Consider the following 20,273-nt stretch of genomic DNA (forward strand, 5'->3'; position numbering starts at 1 on the left):
AGAATAGAAGGTTTGAGAGGCAGTTTGATGTAGTGGTTATCAACATGGGCCCTGGAACCAGACTGCCTGGATTTAAATCTCTAGTCTGCCACTTAACTAGCTCTGTGACCTGGAATAAGCTATGTAATTTCTCTGTGCCTCAGATTTTTCATCTGCAAGATGAGAATGATGATTATCCCTTCCTTATATAAGGTTGCTGTGAAGATTAAATAAGTGAACATATTTAAAGTGTTTGGAACAGACGTCACGCAGAAAGCACAATATAAGTGTTAGTTATGGCATCCTCAATTCACAATTATGATAATGTGTTAGTTTGGTTTGAAAATGCTTTATGAATTAACTTATGCAGTATCCAGGTCCCTCAAATTGTTTTTTTTTAAAGTTTGAATTATTTTTATTACCTTTATGAGAATCTTATTCTATTCTTTAGTAGTATAAACACATTTTTTTCCTTTTTGTCTGAGGATTGATGTACTTTTTTATAATGCAATTTTATTGAGATATATTCACACACTGTACAGTCATCCAAAGTGTACAATCAGTTGTTCACAGTATCATCATATAGTTGTGCGTTCATCACCACAATCAATTTTTTGAACATTTTCATTATTCCAAAAAATAAAACTATAAAAATAAGAATAAAAATAAAAGTAAAAAAGAACACCCCAAACATCTTATATTCCCCCACCACCATTATTCATTTACTCTTTCTCCCCCTTTTTTCTATTCATCTGTCCATAACACTGGATTAAGGGAGTATGAGCCACAAGGTTTTCACAATCACACAGTTACACCGTATAAGCTGCATAGTTATATGATAGTCTTCTAGAATCAAGGGTACTGGATTGCGGTTTAACAGTTTCGGGTATTTCCTCCTAGCTATTCTAATACACTAAAAACTAAAAAGGGATATCTATATAATGCATGAGAATAACCTCCAGAATGACCTCTCAGCCACTGAAACTTTTTTTTGTTTCATTTCTCTTCCCCCTTTTGGTCAGGAAGGCTTTCTCAATCCCATGAGCTTGGTACAGGCTCACTCCCAGGAGTCATGTCCCACGTTGCCAGGGAGATTTACACCCCTGGAATTCATGTCCCACATAGCAGGGAGGGCAGTGAGTTTACCTGCAGAGTTGGATTAGTGAGAGAGGCCACATCTGAGCAACAAAAGAGGTTCTCTGGGGATATCTCTTAGGTACAATTATGAATAGGCTTAGCCTCTCCTTTGCAGTAACAAGCTTCATAAGGGCAAGCCCCAAGATGAGGACTCGGCCTACTACAATGGTAGTCCCCGATGCTTGCGAGAATATCAGGAATTCCCCAGGTGGGGAAGTTTAATGTTCTCACGTTTTTCCTCAGGCCCTCAAGGGGGCTTTGCAAATACTTTTTATTCTCTGCCCAAATTGCTCTGGGATGTAATGGGGTTTCATGCTAACCTGTACAAACCAACCAGATCTCACCCCCTATTCAAGGTTCCATGTAATTATGGTATATGAATAAACTGACCATTCAAGTTAACTTATATAGTGTGCTACATAAAATATAGATTTTGCACCAAATAAACATCTCTTCCTTTGGTCTCACACAGATGTTGAGGTTTTAAAACACAGCCAATATCATCCTTTTCCCGTTAGCCTGGTTTACCTTAGTTCTAATCAAGTCCTTTTCATTCATATCTCTCATTGAAGTCTGATCTCTTTTTCAGGTTCTTTAACATTTTCTGTATGGGGTAATGCTGACATTCATAGCTGCTGAACTCTGGCTCTGAGTCTCAGGTGTCACACAGATACATGAAGTTCCAGGGCCCAACCAGGTTATACACAAACAGCTCAGCATCTCAGAATGTAGAGACAATTGTTACAACTCATGCAAAGATGCGACTGCTGTAAGAATTTACAATCTAGGAACCTTTACAATAAGTCTTCCCATAATAACCTATGCTCTCAGATTCAATTCTCAGAGTTTGTACATTATAGTTAGTCCGTATTAGGCGTTATAACGTTTGTCTTTTCGATTCTGGCTTATTTCACTCAACATAGTGTCCCCAAGGTCCATTTACCTAGTTGCATACCTCACAACTTCATTTCTTCTTGCCACTGCATAGTATTCCATTGTATGTATACACCACAGTTCAAGATTCCATTTATCAGTCGATGTACCCTTAGGCCACCTCCATCCAGTGTGAATCGTGAATTCTGCTGCCATAAACACCAATGTACAATGTCCACTCATGTCCCTGCTCTCAGTTCTCGCAAGTATATACCCAGTAACAGGGTTGCAGGACCATATGGCAACCTTATAGTTAGCTTCCTGTGGAACCACCATACTGCCCTTCAGCAGGGCTGCACCATTCTCTTCCTAGGGAATAGATACATCCCTCTCTCCACATTTTCTCCATCACTTGTTTCCTTCTGTTTATTTTTTTAAACAGTTTTATTTACATACCATACAATCCACCCTAAGTAAACAATCAGTGATTCCCAGTATAATCATATAATTGTGCATTCATACCACAGTCTATATGAGGACATTTCCATTTCTTCCCCAAAGAAAGAGGAAAAGGAGAAAAACAATAAAGAATAAAATAGAAAAGATAGAAAAGAAATAAAAATAAATACAATGAAAAGGTCAGACAACACCACCACCACCAAGAATCCCATACCTCTCCCTTAAATCCCCCTCTTATAGACATTTAGCTTTGATATATTGCCTTTGTTACAATTAGTGGAAGCATCTTGCAATGTTACCATTAACTATAAACTCTGGTTTGCATTGATTGTATTTTTCCCCTATACCATCCAATTTTCAACACCTTGCAATGTTGACAGTCATTTGTTCTCCCTCATTTAAAAGCATTCTTATATTTGTACATTTAATCACCATCACTGACCACTCTAGATTTCGCTAAATTATAGAACCCCAGTCTTTATCTTCTGTCTTTCCTTCTGGTGTCATACGTGCCTTTAGCCTTCCTCTTCCAACTGTACTCACACTCGTCTTTGTTCAGAGTACTTACAGTATGGTGTTACCATCACATACTATTATGTCATCCATTCCATTTCTGGATCTATACAGTCAATCCTGTTAAACCTTCTGTACTCTTTCAGCATCAAATGCCCAATCTTTAACCTCTTTCTATCTCCTTAAAACCTGTGTTCCCAACTCTCAAATCTCACTCATCAATGTTAGTCCATATCAGTGAGACCATATGGCACCCTTACTGATAGTTTTCATTTCTACACTCTTCTCCAAACCTCTCTCTCCTGCTTTTTCCTATCTGCCTATAGTGCTCCCTTTAGTATTTATTGTAGAGCAGGTTTCTTGTTCACAAACTCTCTCAGTTTCTGTTTGTCTGAAAATATTTTAAAGTCTCCCTCATTTTTGAGGGACAGTTTTGCCGGATATAGAATTCTTGGTTGGCAGTTTTTCTCTTTTAGTATCTTAAATATATCATACCACTGTCTTCTCACCTCCATGGTTTCTACTGAGAAATCCGCACATAGTATTATCGAGCTTCTTTTGTGTGTGATGGATCATTTTTCTCTTGCTGCATTCAGGATTCTCTCTTTGTCTTTGACATTTGATAATCTGATTATTGTCTTGGATCTATTCTGTTTGGGGTATGTTGTGCTTCTTGGATCTGTAATTTTATGTCTTTCATAAGAGGTGGGAGATTTTCACTGATTGTTTCCTACATTATTCTTTCTGCCCCTTTTCCCTTCTTTTCTCCTTCTGGGACACCCATGACACGTAAATTCGTGCGATTCATGTTGTCTTTCAGTTCCCTGAGACTCTGCTTATATTTTTCCATTCTTTTCCCTATCTGTTCTTTTGTGTGTAGGATTTCACATGTCCTGTCCTCTAGTTCCTGAATCATTTCTTCTGCCTCTTCAAATCTGCTATTGTATGTCTCCATTGTGTTTTTCATCTCTTCTCTTATGCTTTTCATTCCGATAAGTTCTGCCAATTGTTTTTTGAAACTTTTGAGTTAATTCCTTATGTTTGCCCAATGTCTTCTATATATCCTTCATCTGTTTTGCCATATCTTCCCTCAACCCATTGATTTGATTTTTGAATTGATTTAGCATATTTATTTGAAGATCTATAATTAGTTGTTTCAACTCTTGTATCTCATTTGACATGTAAGTTTGTTCCTTTGGGCCATATCTTCGTTTTTCCTAGTGTGATTTGTAATTTATTGTTGTCTAGGCATCCGGTTTCCTTGATTATGCCAATCAGATTTTCCCAGACAAGAAGGGCCCAGGTCTCAGGAGGAGGCTGTATTCAGTGTCAGGTTTCCCTGAGGGTGAGACCCAGCAGGTTGTCAGATGTTCCTGTGAGGCCTCTAGACTCTGTGCTAATTCCTATCCTGCCCAGCAGGTAGTGCTTGTCAGCCCACAGGTCCCCACTGGCATAAAGAGGTGCGGTGTATTTAATTCTCAGTGGACCCTGTCCTGGCCAGGGACTGAGGGTGTCAGAAGCCAAGGTTAAGCTGTTTCTGTTCCCCAACCCCAGGCCCTGGGGTCTGAGTTCTCTGAGGTATGGATGCCACTTGAGCTGGGTCCCACCCCCCTTTTTTTCTTAGGGAAGATAAGCCCTTTAGGGAATTATCTTCTGCACTTGAGTTTTTCCTTTGACTCTCTGACTATCTTAACTCCACCCTTGCCTGGTTCAGTGCTGACAAATTAAAATGTCTGAGGCTTTCTCTAATGAGCTACTTAGAATGAGAGGAAAAAAAAAAGGAAAAATGAAGTCCTCTTTTCAGAGCCAGTCCCCAGCCCTCCAGTTCACCAGGCAAGAACCGGAGTTGATACCTGGTTCAGTGTGCCCCTTGTCTGGGGACACAGCCCTTTTCCAGTATTCTGAGCTCAGTGGACTCCAAAAGCCTCTGTTTTTATTTATGTATTTTTTTTTCCATCAGCCACACCACCTCTCTGCCAGGAGAAAGCTCCGGGTTCCTTTCCTGCTTGCTCTGGGTTTACGTGTGCTCGTAGCATGTATTCAGTAGTTCATATTTGTTAATTAAAGCCACAGTTGGATTTTGGTTGCGCTACCTTCCCTTGCTCCCAGCAGATATCACTTCTTTTTCCTACAGGGTAGTGTTCCAACTCAGCCTGCCTTGCTGGTTGGGGAGGGGTGCCAGCTCCACAGTTTGGGGAGCTTTACTTACAGTTCTGTGCTGCAATCTCAGCCATTCCACCCATTCCAGACTGGTGTACAATGTCTGGTCACAGATGTCCCCCAATCAGTTGTTCCAGACTATTTTCTAGTTATTCCTGGCTATTTCCTAGTTGCTCTAGGGGACTAACTAAATTCCACACCTCCCTATGCTGCCATCTTGCCCTGCCTCTCCCTCCAATTGTTTTAAAAGGCTATACAGATGGTCCAATCCAAAGTTTAATAAAATAAAGTGGCGTTCAGTGCTCACTCACAATAGTTGGTTAATCAAGTTTTGTTGGCAACTTTATGGTCTCATTGAATGCAGCATCTTTTGTGAAAAGAAGCCAGATGCTAAACAGGATGCAGTGTTGGGTGGGCCTCCTTGTTTCTCCAGAGCCTGTACTTAAGCAATTAGACACCAAGATTTTTAAGTACTTTTATGAAGAGATTGCTTTTGTCTGACACATTTCCACAGAAGACACAATTATACCCAAGAATTTTGAACAGTTTAAAAAACAGACGGTGAAAAATGTCCAAGTACACAAAGTAAAAATAGATTAGTGTTCAGAAGCTGATAGAGGAAACATATAAAACCCAACCAGAAACAGGTAAAGGGTACTTGATATGATAGATAGTAATAGCATCGCTGAGGTTAATCACAGAAGTAGTAAAGCATTGCTGGTACACAATGGGACTGTGCTTTCAGCTTTCAGAAACATGTAGATAAGGACTACCATGGTGCCTATGAAAAAATTCTGGTACTACGAGTTATGCGCATGAGAGGCTGTTACAAATGAGAAACAGCACACTGCATTTGACGCAGGTGAAGATATGATTCATCAGACACAAACATAAAAGGAAAGAGGTTAGAGATTAGGTAATGGATCAGATGAAGGTCAAGGAGAAAGGCCGAAAACTGAAGTTGGGCTCATGTGGAGGCAAGAGGAAATGAAAAAATATCTGGAGGCATAAGTACAAAAGAATTAGAGAGAAATTGTTTTTTTTTCTCTCCAAGGATGACAAGGTAAACTGAGATACCCAGTAAAGTATCTCAGAACAACAATCCTTCTGTAGTCTTTAGAAAGAGCAAGAAGAAAGGGAATGTTCTTTATGTGAACCCACAGAAGCATCAAGGAAAGCCAACTAGTTAGTTAGTCTAAAGAGTTAGGCATCAGTCCGTTTTCTAATTAGCCGTATAAAGGATTCCATTTCTTTGATCTTTGATGGAAATTTACTCAAGAGCAAATTTATTCTGGAAAGATTGTTGCATGAGTCAGGAAAACAAAAACCGCAGTAGGTATTACATACAGAGGGAAATAGGTTGGAAGGGCGAAAGGGGGGCAGAGAGATAAACCAGAGATAAACCAGAGATCTACTTCAGGAGGCAGCTACCACCCCTGTGCATAGGGGCACAAAAGGGAGGAGGTGATGGTACCACTACTTAGGAGAGCATAGGAGGAACTGCCACTGTAGAGCTGGGGCTGTGGAACAGGGACTGAAGATTCTTCCAGAGTTACTGCCAGAAGAAGAAAGGAAGGAGAGAGGGAAGGAAGGAGAGAATGAACGCCACACCCTTTCCCCTCCTACCACCTTCTGATTTCCCCAGTACTTCCTATTAGTAGGATGCAAACTGGCAGTGGAGTATAGGAAACATAGTTTTCAGATTCCCAGCATTATAGAACAGAGCAAAAGGGTGGGCATGTAGCTGAGAGACAACAATAGGTGAATAACTGGCACAGTTAGGCACTTCAGTGATTCTTGTGAAATCTAATGGAGAATTGCCATAGGGGCTAAAGTCAGAACCTTAGCTGACTTAGTCCCCCATTTACTTAGGATAATTGGATATGGGTAATTTTTCAAAGATCAATATTTCTGGTGAGTTATGCACACACACGCACATATATATACACACACACATAAATATCAATACAGAGATGTATAGGACCCAAATAATATTATCTGGGTTGGGTCTTGGTCTTCTCTGGCCAGTGGAATACTCATGTGTGTGTATATATGTATGTATGTATTAGTGTGTGTATATGAATGACAGAAGCGCCACTATGCAAGAGCAAGGTGATATTCAAATGGAATGCTCCAGAAAAACAGGTTGTTAAAATATTGAAATAATTATATACCATTTGGTAAAACAAAATAAAACAAAACCTCCCCCTCAGCTCTCCCCAGTGATCCCTGGCCACCGTGGCCTTTGAGAGCCAAGGGTGGGCACTGGAGAGGTGCCTGCCAGCCCTCTGTAACTCCTCCACACTGGCCTTCATCCCGAGTATTCCGCTGGCCAGAGCAGACCAAGACTGCCCCCAGCACTGGAGATAGGGCATCTGGTCCCAGTGCTGGTATGCTGGCTGGTGCTTCCTCAGAGGAACTGCGTCTTCCATAGTGTACTGCATCTTCCATGTATGTAGGTTGTTAAACATTTCGAGCATCATTCCTGTGTATGTATATGTTTGTATGTGTGTGTATACACACACACACACACGTTACTTATTGGCATGGTCATCTAAAAACATCAATCCTGCATTTGACTTTGCTGTTTAAATAAGAAAGATGTAGAAATGAATTCTGGACTTTGTTAAGTATTCAGAAAATTCTTTGGGTGCCTAACATAAAATCTTTCTTATAGATATTTGACTATATCTCTGAGTATCTCTAAATGAATCTAACTTAAATGAAAGGCATTCTAGAATCTGCATTTCCTGTTGGCATAGGTAGTGCCTTATAAACATGTACTTCCTCATCCTACAGAGAAGCTGAAGACACTTCCTTGTTCTGTCCTTATTTCGCATCCCTCACCTTTTGGGGTGATAGCCGCCTTCTTCCTCCCTACCCTCAAACATTTAGCCTGTCTTAAAGGCAAAAGCAAAATTTGTCCCCTATTATCTGTTTTTTCCCCATTAAATAAATGGGATAGAGCAATTGAACCAGGCTAAGAAATAGCAAATATTCTCAGTTTAATAACGAAAACAATTAAAAATCATCCTTCTACATGTAGGTAAGCTGTGGCAAATTGTTATTACTTGTCCTAAGTTTTGCTTCCCCATGATTATGTTCATGACTGTGGTAGGACTTTATTTAAAGTATTTTTACACTTGCAAATCTTGTCTTTTTTAGGAAATTTTTGGATGGGTTTCTATTTAATGTCTGTAAATCAACCTGAATGTCAGATTTTTTCAGATGGAACAGGAAAGTATCATGATAAGCAAACTCTTGAAAGTAATAACTGATCCCACTGATATTGAAAAAAAGTTAATAATTTTGAAGGTAATTCCTTTGGGAGAATTTCCCACAAAGTGTTTTGAACTCAAGAACGTATCTGAATTTTCCATCAGTTACAGACATTCCGAAAATTCTGGCAAAACTCTTGGGAACAAAATCTGAAAAAGGCTAAGGGTGAACAAGGACACAGCTTTTAAAGATATGATCTGGGAATGCATCAGGATTGCTAGTTAAGGTTGCTTCCTAAAACCACTCTGTTTCTTCTGAGGCTGAGTAAACTATGTTAGAATATGATAGATTGTAAGATTTCTTTTTGTTATAAAGCATCTCAAGTGTATTGAAGTGTCTATAAAATAATTTTCTGAACACCTCCAACTTGAAAAAATACTAAACATTGCCATATTAACTTTATACATGAACATGCAAACGATTTAAATGACTTAAACAGATATACCTGAAATTCCCTGTGTAATCTTCCTTGATCTAATCCCCTTCCTCCTTGCCTACTTCCTTCCCTAAATATAAACACTATCCTGAATTCAGTTTATCATTCTCATGAATTTATTTGTGTTATTGCTACATAAGTACCTATCCATAAACAATATGTGGTATTATTTTACATATTTTAAAACTTAAACTTCTCTCATGTGTACAACATGCCTTATTCACTCACCATAGCTTTGGAGATTACGTCATGTTCATGTGTACAGACCATTCATTCATTTAAACTGCTGTGTCATTTTCCTTTATGTGAATAAAAGGAAATGTGGTATATGAATATACCACAATTTATTTATCAGCCCTCCCCAAGGGGTTTGAGGGAGAGATAATTTATAGTCATATTTTTTAAACTTGTTGGCCAAGCAGAACATCTAGGATGCCAAGAATTGAAACTTTCATTCCTACCTTTCTCGACCTGCCTTCAGTTACTTTACTCCCTTCTCTAGATTTTGCCCTGGTCCACTGGAAAGATTGTTAAGATAAATCATTAACAAAAGTTACCCCACAGACATATTGAGCACCCAGTATATGTTGAGGAGAAGATAAACATGAGCCAGATATTGGTCAACAAACAGGCGACTACCAAGTCTATAAACACGAAGTTGTACATAAACATTTGTATCTGTTAATGTAATGTCTGTGTGTTTGATATACATGCATACGCTATATTTGAATTACTTCTAAAAGAGTATCACGGTTTAAAGTTACAAAAATTACAGCTAATCAGAATTTGATTATTCTTGGTTATTCACTTATTCAAACATGTGTTTTTCTTTTTTTCTTTTTTTTGCCACGTTAGTATAATTTAAAACCAAAACTTTAGAAATCCTTACACACCATTGCTTTTGCTGTTAATATGGATATTATTTACAATTACTGTGTTAAGTATTTCCAGTTTTGTAGATGGAGTGCCTATACAAATTGCCATTCTCCTTCCAAAAAAGAAAATAATCAATTATGTCTGTTTCCCTATTTTAATAGACAACATTGTTGTGAGCCATCAACTTTCTGTATTCCTATACAAACTATAACCTATGATTTGCCTCTGTAATTTCACTAATTTTTGGTGACCAGAGTCTTATTTGAGTGTTAATAATAGATAAATTCTGTTAATATATGAATTATTCTGGTGACTCCATTGTGCTTGGGGTGGAAAATAGGCCTCTGAATCTCCTTCATTCTTTTTCCTTTATGAACAAAGGGCTGATTACAGTAAATTGGATTTTAACATTTGACTAAATCATCATCTATAAGCTAAATGAGGTTTCAACTGACTAAACTGAATGTTATTAGAAGGGCCTATGTGAAAATAAAGTACACATTTTAGAAAAGATCAAGAACTCATGCAAGGCAAGAAATTTCCAACCTAAGATAATATCTTCTGTAAAGGTTAAAGAAGATTTTTCAATTATGAAGTAAGTGAAACACATTGTGAATTACTATAGCATCTCTTGTTTTCTATTGTGCTCCAGAAATGACCATATTGATTTTTGAGCATTTTATTTGAAAAGAAAATCACTGAGATTAAATTTCATGGCTTTGTGAATACTGGATTAAATGGTAATGGCTGAGAGATGCTGTGGGGACACAGCTTCTATGCTGGTCTGTCATTGTGCTCAAGTCTGTTTTTTTAGTCATCTTTTATCTTCACTTAGAACGATGCTTGTGGTTTGATTTTTTCAGATCAAGTTTTCAGAATCCGACTACTTTGGCAACGTCCTGCAAACCCGCAAGTACTTAGCACAGTCTGATTTCTTCTGGCTAAGAAAACCTGTCCTAAAAACAGAGTGAGTAAAAAAAAAAGTGTAATAGATAAATATATTGATGGGAATTGGAGTTACTTTGGGAGAAACTTTGTAATTCCCCTCAGGTCAGAGTAGTTGTCTTACCAGTTATCTTGGTTTGGCAAAGTCTGTTTTATGTTTTGGCAACTCATTTCTTTTATTATGTGATTCAGATCTTAGGTCTAGTCACAGGTCCCCCACTCCTAGCATTGTCACATTTTGAAAGAGGGCTTGTTAGGATGTGAAGATCAAAGTCATTTCTAGATCTACTTATGAATAAATATAGATTAAAAACCCCATTTCTCTAGAATTTCATGCTCAGGTAGAAACTTTTGAAGATCTTTATTTTAAAAACAAAGTATGATTAGAAATGTAGAAGTAATCATAAAAGTATTAGATGATGGGAAGATAATGAGCACGAGAGAACTGATAGCTGTTTTATTTTCATCAAACAGCAGTTAGGATTTATTCGCCTTCTTCCCAGTTACCTGTAGTAATTTTCCCTATATGGTTTTGGGAACAGGGCATGATTTTCACCCTGAGCAAGAAGTATGCAGTGATGATAGCAGCAAACAGTTATTATGTGTGTACAGTGTACCAGAGGCTGTTTGAAGTGCTTTACAAGTTTTAATTCATTTTATCCTCATGTCAGTTCTGTGAGGTGTAGGTACTATTATACCCACTTTACAAATGAATAAAAGGTTTACAGTGGAGGAATTCTTCAGCTCAGGTTTAGATTACTTTTTTTTTTCTGCCTTCTGAGGCTTTTGGCTGAGGTTTTTTCTGCTGTGGCCTACTTCTCCAATGTTTTTTTTCTCTCTGTTCTTTAGATTGGATAATTTCTATTGATCTATCCTTACATTCACTAATTCTTTCTTTTGCCATCTCACATTTGCTGTTGAGCCCAATTAGTGAATCTTTCTTTTTGATTATTGTATTTTTCAACCCCAGAATTTCCGTTTGTTTCTTTTTTATAGTTTCCATTTCTCTGTTGTGATTATTTGTTGAGTCATTGTCATCATATTTTCCTTTAATTCTTGTATATAGTATATTTGGATCCTGCAAACAAACTTATAATGGCTGCTTTGAAGTCTTGTATGCTAAATTCAACATCTGGGCCTACGCAGAGTCAGTTTCTATTGATTGCCTTTTTTTTAAAAAAATGTTTTCCTGTTTCTTTACATGACTTACAATTTTTTTGTTGAAAACTGGACATTTTAGATAATTTATTGTAGCAACTCTGGATTCTGATTTATTTTTCTGAGGCATTTTTTAAAATGGTAACTTGGGTGGACTTAAACTGTAGACTCTGTCTCTGCTGCATATGTGGCCACTGATGTTTCTACTCAGATTTTTAATTCTTATTTTTCCACCTGGCTTCCTAGTGGATGCCCCTGTATCTGCAGAGCTTAGCACTCAGCCAGTTCTTAGGCCAGGGATTGTGCTCAAACACCTTGAGGGCTTCTACCTTCTGCCAGTTGATCTGTAGGGGTCAGGGAATACATCCAAGTTGCAGCTGATTCTCAGTCAGCCTTGGCTTTTACTTTCCACTGGGCTCTTTCTGGTCATCCCTGCACATGTGCCTAATTTTCCCTTTCTCAGTCAGCCAGGGATATGTGGAGCGCTTATCTGTCCTTTCTATGGCTCTTTCAGTTCCTGGATCTCCCTAATAAATTTATGGCAGGTCTGTCACTCATCCAACGGGAATCGTAATTTCAGGATAGCAAAGCTGGAGGTTTTTCCCCATTTGTTTTCTACCAGTTCATTACTTTTATCTGACAAATCTGCAGGTTTTCACCCCCCTCCAATTCAGTCCACCTCCTGTGGAAGCAAAGCTGCTGGTTTTTCTATTCAGCCCCCTCCTGAGCAAACCAAGTTCTCACTCTGAGCTGGGCGGATGGGAGCAGCCCCAGGCAAGAAGGCCACAGACACCTGCTCTACTTACTCCCCAGTTCTAGCAGTTTTCCAGGAATACCTACTTTTCAATTCGTTGTCTGCTTTTGGTCAATTTCCAGAGCTCTGAAGTGGTTGTTTGTTGACAATTTTGCCCAGTTTTATACTTGATTTTTGTGGAAAGTCTTTGTTGACCTCTTCATGCCATTACATCTGGAAGCCTGACCTCCAGGGCCCACTTTTTAACCTTGACTAACATTCTGGTTTCCAGATCTTTGGCTCTTTTTGTGCTCTCTGAATCTCTTGTTACTTTCTCCTAACTCTGCTCTGTCCTGGCTTCTAGAAACCCTTCTAGGCCCCTACATGCAACTTTGGCTTAAGCCATGATTGCCACCTCTTCCTCTTAGCCATGGCTGCCATCTGGCCATCCCTGCCCTCTGCCCTTCAAACCTTCTTATAGCACACACCCACAAAGTTAGTAATAAATTATTGAATTTAAGAAGTAGGCCTAAAATGGAATCACTCCCATACCCATCCTCGACTCCAATAGAACACACAAAGGAAGAAAGCAGAAGGCTTTAGAATTCCTTTGGAAATGACAGGTAACTGGTTTAAGGACCTCTACTGGAGACCTCCTTGGTTTTTGCCTCTCATTACATTATCTCCCAGGCCATCCATCCTGTTTCATTCCCAACCTAAATGATACGATGGGCATTTTAGATTTAAGGTTCTAAGACTAGTTTCTCAAATCCAATGACTTCAACAAATGATTTCCAATATCCCTCTGATAGTATTGTAGTCACAGATCTGTGTAAATCATCCTGCCCTTTGAGGTCTACTTCAGATCAATTCAAGCTCTTCTTTTTGCAATTTTTGGAAAATGCAAGGCTTTCACCATTATTTTGTGAATTTTCAGAGTCTTCTTAGGAGCTCTTCCATGTTGGAGATGCTGCCAGTTTTGGGAACACAACTTGCTACAGAGACTGCCCGCAGTTCTGCTTTAACTGACCCAGATGTGGGGCTCCATCCATTTCCTAGAATTCCAATCCCTCCCATCACTACTTACTGTGTTTGTGTTTGCAGCTGATTTTACTGAAGATTTGGGGAGATGGTGGGATTTACATCACAAAATGCAAACAATTTAAATTCAAATGTTAGATATTCGTGCTTAGACCAGTCCTTTAGGCCACCAGGGACTTTCTCTGAATGAGCCACTTCTCATAGCATCTCTGCCTCTTGTGAATGGGCTCCTGTCTCCCCTTCTTCTTTATCTTACTCCTCCCCATTGCCCACTCCCAAGTTAATCCTACTCTACTAACGAAGAAATTTAGTTCTCTCTGGCCTCTGCTTCCATCTCATCTCAGGGACCACATGTGACTATCGAAAATCCTTAAGATGCTCAGTCAACTGACTGACTGAGATTTTCTTTAATAGGATTTGCTCTCCATAGAAAGCAGATAGTATTTTAAATAGCAAGTTGGTTTTCTGCTGCTACACAAATAATTTTAAAGCAGAGAAATATTAATTATTTAGTCTACAGATGAATAAATGGAGTTCTAGGGGCTTAGGAAGCCTGTCACCAGCTAGTTAATAGCAAACCTGGTAAAAGTATCCTGGTTATCTTTTTCCCAGTCTTCTTCCCAACTGTATAATTTCCAGTTACTGGCTATTTTAAGAATCCAAACTCACATCCTTTTGCTTAGCATGAGGAATCACAAAGCTTTCTGGTAATTAAATGTATGGCCATTATAGACAGTATTGCAAAATAAAGACATGTTCCACATAAGATTGAATATAATTTATTAAAAATTAACAGGTTTCTTTTACAGTCTGCTGTTGTCAGGCTGGTGGTAAGTGAAGACTAAATTCTATTTTGGAGATTAAAATATACTCTCTAGTGTTTTGATATAAATAATCTATTTTCTGCTGTGTTTTTGTTTCTTATTTCTCAGTTTATTTTCTGTCTTATCTTTCTTTCTTCCTCTGAGGAATGCCATATTGTACCCTCTGGATCCCAGGCACAAAGGAAATTCTGATCTCTATTTCCTCTGTATCCTCCCAAAATGTACAGCCACAGGAAAGGATAAAATCTCCACAGTGGTCTGAATAGGCTTCCAGCATTTCTTTCTCAAAGCATTGTGTTCAGAGGTGTAGTAGGGATGTGTTAGGGATGCATTCTTGGCCGTCCTCAGATAAATGCCCAAGGAAGTGGGTGGTTCCCGACCTGCCATGGGGTAGTGGGAGCTGAGTCACTCACTTGAGAGACAGTGGAAGAAAGTGGAAGGCACAAGTTGGTAGACATATGTAGGATTCCTTTATCCCTACATATTCTTCATGGGTTTATATGAAACAATCTTCATCCCACTGGGTGAGGAAGGCTGATATAACCATTGCAAATAAAAGCACAACTCTAGATTTGATCACATTTTGAGTGTCTCCTGGCTGTGATTATTATTGATAGTTTATGTTAATTCTTCAGTTTCAAATGTCGTTGTTCAAATGGGTGTTTAGCAAAGCCTGGGTTGCTTAATTGAAAAACTCCTAAACATGTCATTTTAACATCATCCTAAAGTACTGATGTGCTGTCAGATTCTAATGGCTATTTAATGACTATTTCTAATATTTTATTCATGCCTAGGAAAAATTCCAGCTGACTTTGTGGGCTACACAAAGGGTGATTTGTGTAGGTTTCTCTCCTGTCAATGAAAACAAATACCTGTTTCATGATGGCATGAAATTGGTTAAGGTTGAAATTGGTTAAGGATTCTGTAAAAGTTCTTCAGGAATGAAAATCAGTGTGATGCTTGTAATTCTTGTTTCCTCAGACTATATGTCTTTTTCAGAGAAAGCAACATTAAAAAATTTAAGGTCTTCTTTGCACAGTAAAGTGATTTGACAGTCGAGGATTTTTTTAAAAAGGAAATTGCTGGCTGATGCTTTTCAGGCATTGTAGGGAATTTTAGCTTTATGATACTCATTGACTTTAATTGACATATTCCAGGTCTGAAAATTCATGAATTAATTGAGTGGGGATGGTTCTGGAGTAGCTTTACTATACCAGTTTATTTTAAACAGCAGGCCGATTATATTCCCTTTAACCCACCACAAAGCCCTGAAATAACATTTGCTTCTTTGTGAGTATAGGAGATAAATACCCTTTATCTTTCATTCTCGTGGAACCCATTTTAGCTGCACTAATGTGCATTGAAGGACTTTCTAATGCTATGGGGAATGTCAGCAAGAATGAAATGAATTGGGTGGTCATCCCTGAAGGTACATATTTAGGGGTTGGTTCTCAGAATTCTCACTTCATCAGCCTCCTTAAAAATAGAGGATTTATTTCACTGCTCGGTTTGAGTCAAAAGTAATTTCTTTCCCTCAGGATCCCCTTTCTTTGACAGAAATGATTTTAAACCAGCTTCCCTATTAAGTCACTCTCATTCTACTGTGACCAAACATATCTGGATTCTCTTTTTTTATCTTTTGAAAAATATGTAAAAATACATCAAATGTCTATATGAATTATGGTCTGGCCCAGAATTTTTGTTTGCAAAAGCATTATCTATAACATGGAACTGGAATTACTTAATCTGCAGGAGATTAGTAATAAAGCAATAACTACCTTATGGTTTTTCCAGTCCACATTCCCTGGGCTATCTTTATGAGTTGATAATTTGATTATAAAACTTTGGCCTGATGTATACCTATTTTACATGGTCCAAAGAAGTCAGGATACCAATGTATTTTCCTTCAGATTTTTGTATTTTGGTATTATACTCTCTTTGTATACCCTATTGTCCAGTATAATTTCCTCCCCGTATCTTTTGGGATTTTGAATTTTTATGAGAATTCTCCCAACCCTACCCATTAAATCCTTCCCCAGACACAGACTGCAGGAGCACCTGAAGACCTAGAAGAATTTACAGCACTTGAATGACACTCTTTGTGTGTTTAAGTAGACATTTATATATATAGCAATAAATGCATTTTAATAGATTTAGCAATCTTCTACTGAGCACATATCATTTGAACAACAATCTTAGCCCATAAAGAACTTAAAACCTTGTTGGGAGGTGAGATGCGCAAGCGTAAATGCTTTCAGGGCCCAGTCAACAAATGTGTGATTTAGGTGTAGCACAATAGGGAGAGGTGGAGACTGCAGAGAACTAGTGATTGCACACCCCACTTAAAGGAATTCCAATATAGTTTTTTTTTTCTTAATCCTTTTGCTGGGCAAACAAAACATCTTTTGTTTTGAGAAAATTTAGCCTATTGAGTAGGACTTCGTTTGTGGACAGCCAGGTGTTCTGTGTTCCAGTTATCTATTGCTGCATAACAAACCACCCCCAAAATGTAGTGGGTTAAAACAACAATATTTATTTTGTCTCTCATGGTTCTGAGGCAGTTCTTGCTCATGTTCTTTCATGTAGTTGCAGTCAGAGAGTGGCTGGGGCTGGTTGTCTCTCTCATATGTCTCCTGTTGGCTGTTGGCGACATTAGTTGCTGACACTCTATAGATGCCAGCTGTTGGCAGGAACCCCCTCCATGTGGCCACTCCACATTACTGGGCTTCTTTATAGTATGTTGAAATTTCTAAGAACCAGTTTCCTGCACAAGAGAGCAAGCCAGGGGGAAGTCACATTGCCTTTTATTGCTTAGCCATGGAAGTCATGCAGTGTCATTTCCATTGCATTATATTCGTTAGACATGAGTGGCTAAGGTTGGCCCCTAATCAGGGGAGAGGAATTTAGACTCCACCTCTTAATGGGAGGGGTGTAAAAAATTTGCAAACACATGTTCAAACCACCACAGGTAGGCTTACATTAGAGGATATTAAAATTTAAAGTTGAATAAAATATGAGAGATACCCAAAATATTTAACAGCCGGTTTGGCATAGGTACTGACCAACTAAGGAATTAGTAACTGATCAACAACTGGTAGGATCTACTGGTGCAGCCACTTAATATTAGCTCTGGGTATAATCAAGACTCCAAACTTGTCCCAGGGTCAACAAAGAGCCCTAGGAAGTCAGGAGTAGTAAGGTCATGTGTCTGAAATAAGATATTTAGGTCATTCTTACTGAAGCTTCTGAGGCCCCATCAGGGTCTAATTTCAGGGATTCGTGGTTTGATTTCTTCGTTTTGTCCACCTTTGTCCATCAGTATTAGGAACATTTTTCCTGCATGACTCTTTTTTTGAAAACACAGTTTTTATTGTGAAATTTAACATATACACGTAACAGTGATAACTTTCAAAGTAGATTTAACACGTAGTTAGAAAGCAAATTTCAAAGAATGTTATGGGTTACAGTTCCACCATTTCAGTTATTTCCTTCTAGCTATTCTAATACCCTAGCAACTAAAAAATATTTATATAAAGATTCAGTATTCATAATCCTTTGTTAAATCCTATCTTGTCTGTTGCTACCCCTTCCTCTCGTTTAATCACTTTCTCGATCTTCAGGGGTGTCTAGGCAGTGACCACCCTAACTTGTCCATAATAAAAAGGGGTGTTGATATTATTGATAAGGGGGCTGCATCTGGTTGATGTTCTTAAAGAAGCTGTTGCCTCTAGGTTTTAGGACTTGTCTGGCATAGGAACACTCTGGTGGATTTAAGTTTCTGAAAAGTAAACATATTAAGTGAAACTTTTTTAGAATCTCAGATAGAGACCTAGGTATTTCAGAACTACTGTTGGTTAGGGCTTGGCATACTGTGGCCATTTGGGATATCTAGCTGGAGCTTACATAAGAGTAACCACCAGGATAGCCTCTCAACTCTATTTGAAATCTCTTAGCCACTGTAACCTTATTTTGTTACTTTTCTTTCCTCCCTTTTGGTCAAGAAGGCATTTTCAATCCCTCAATGCCAGGGCCAGGCTCATTCCTGGGAGTCATGTCCCACATCACCAGAGAGACTCACTCCCCTGGGAATCATGTCCCATGTAATGAATTTATTTGCTGAGTTGAACCTAGAGAGAGAAAGGCCACATCTGAGCAACAAAAGAGGTTCTCTGGAGGTACCTCTTAGGCACAATAATAGGAAGGCTTAGCCTCCCATTTACAGCCCTAAATTTCACAAGAGCAAGCCTTAAGATCGAGGGCTTGAGTTATTAAGTATGGGGTTCCTAATTTCATATAGCATATATTCTGTCCAACATAAACAATGAGTGTCTCACATTATCGTCACTTAGTTGTACAGTCATCATCACTCTCAATTTTAAACAGTTATCCTAACACAAAACATCCCAGAGCTCTTATCAGCTGCTAAGTATTCATCCCTAGTATTAGTGTAGTGTTGGTAAGGTATTCCTATTAAATATAGTCTATAATATGTAATGGATAGTTTTTCTGTATTCCACTCTGTTGTTAACTCTTTGTACCAGTGTCATACAGAAATATATCATGCAAATGCTTATTTATATTTGTAGTGCTAATCTGTGGGTACATGCCTTTAAACAACCACTTTTGATCATGTTCACCTTCAGTGTGGCACTGACACTCATAATCCCATTAACAAACCATCATCATCCCTGTGCATTCCCATACCTTAAGTTCATCCTAATTATCATGTCTGGACATATTAGGTTATCATTCCCCCTTCACTAGTTTCTGTCTATCTTTTGGTCCCCTATATTCTACATTATAAGACACTAATTTTACATTTTTCAGGGAGTTCATATTAGTGGTAACATACAATATCTCTCCTTTTCTGTCTGGCTTATTACACTCAAGGTTTATCCATGTTGTCATGTTTCAGGACCTCTTTCCTTCTTACTGCTGCATAGTATTTCCATGGTGTGTATATACCACATTTTGTTTATCCACTCATCTGTTGAGGACACTTGGATTGTTTCCATTTCTTGGCAGTTGTGAACAATGCTGCTATGGACATCAGTGTGCCAATGTGTGTTCATGTCACTGCTTTCAGATCTTTTGGGTATATACCGAGAAGTGAAATTGCCAGATCATAGGGTAACTCAATATCTAGTTTCTGAGGAACTGCCAAACTGTCTTCCACAGTGTCTGTACCATTATACATTCCCACTAGCAATCAATAAGAGTTCCAATTTCTCCACATCCTTTCCAGCATTTGTAGTTTCCTGTTTGTTTAATGGCAGCCATTCTTCTTGGTATGAGATGATATCTCATTGTGGTTTTGATTTGCATCTCCCTAATAGCTAGTGAAGATGAACATTTTTCATTTGGTTTTTAGCCATTTGTATTTCCTCTTCAGAGAAATATCTTTTCATATCTTTTGCCCATTTTATAATTGGGCTGTTTTTACTATTGTTGAGTTGTAGGATTTCTTTATGTATGCAGGATATCAGTCTCTTATCAGATATATGGTTTCCAAATATTTTATCCTATTGCATTGGCTACTTCTTCACCTTTTTGACAATTCTTTGAGGTACAGGTACAGAAGCTTTTGATTTTGGGGAGTTCCCATTTATCTATTTTTTTCTTTTGTTGCTTCTGCTTTGGGTGTAAGGGCTAAGAAGCGACCTCCTAATACTAGGTCTTGAAGATGTATCCCTACATTATCTTCTAGGTGTTTTATGGTACTGCCTCTTATATTGAGGTCCTCAATCCACTTTGAGTTAATTGTTGTGTAAGATGTGAGGTAGGGGTCTTCTTTCATTCTTTTGGATATGGAAATCCAATCCTCCCAGCTCCATTTGTTGAAGAGACTGTTCTGTCTCAG

General features: G+C 38.4%; 1 protein-coding gene across 6 annotated transcripts in view; it reads left to right on the forward strand.

The window, feature by feature from the left end:
* Positions 1–20,273, forward strand: part of PHEX (phosphate regulating endopeptidase homolog X-linked) — a 259,988-nt gene that overhangs the window by 176,277 nt on the left and 63,438 nt on the right. For all 6 annotated transcript variants that reach the window (XM_037821360.1, XM_037821359.1, XM_037821363.1 and 3 more), the window contains one exon: positions 10,576–10,679. In XM_037821360.1, coding sequence (XP_037677288.1) covers positions 10,576–10,679 — 104 coding nt within the window. The remainder of the gene's footprint in view (positions 1–10,575; positions 10,680–20,273) is intronic.

This window comes from Choloepus didactylus, chromosome X (genome assembly GCF_015220235.1).
Source record: "Choloepus didactylus isolate mChoDid1 chromosome X, mChoDid1.pri, whole genome shotgun sequence".
NCBI lineage: Eukaryota > Metazoa > Chordata > Mammalia > Pilosa > Megalonychidae > Choloepus > Choloepus didactylus.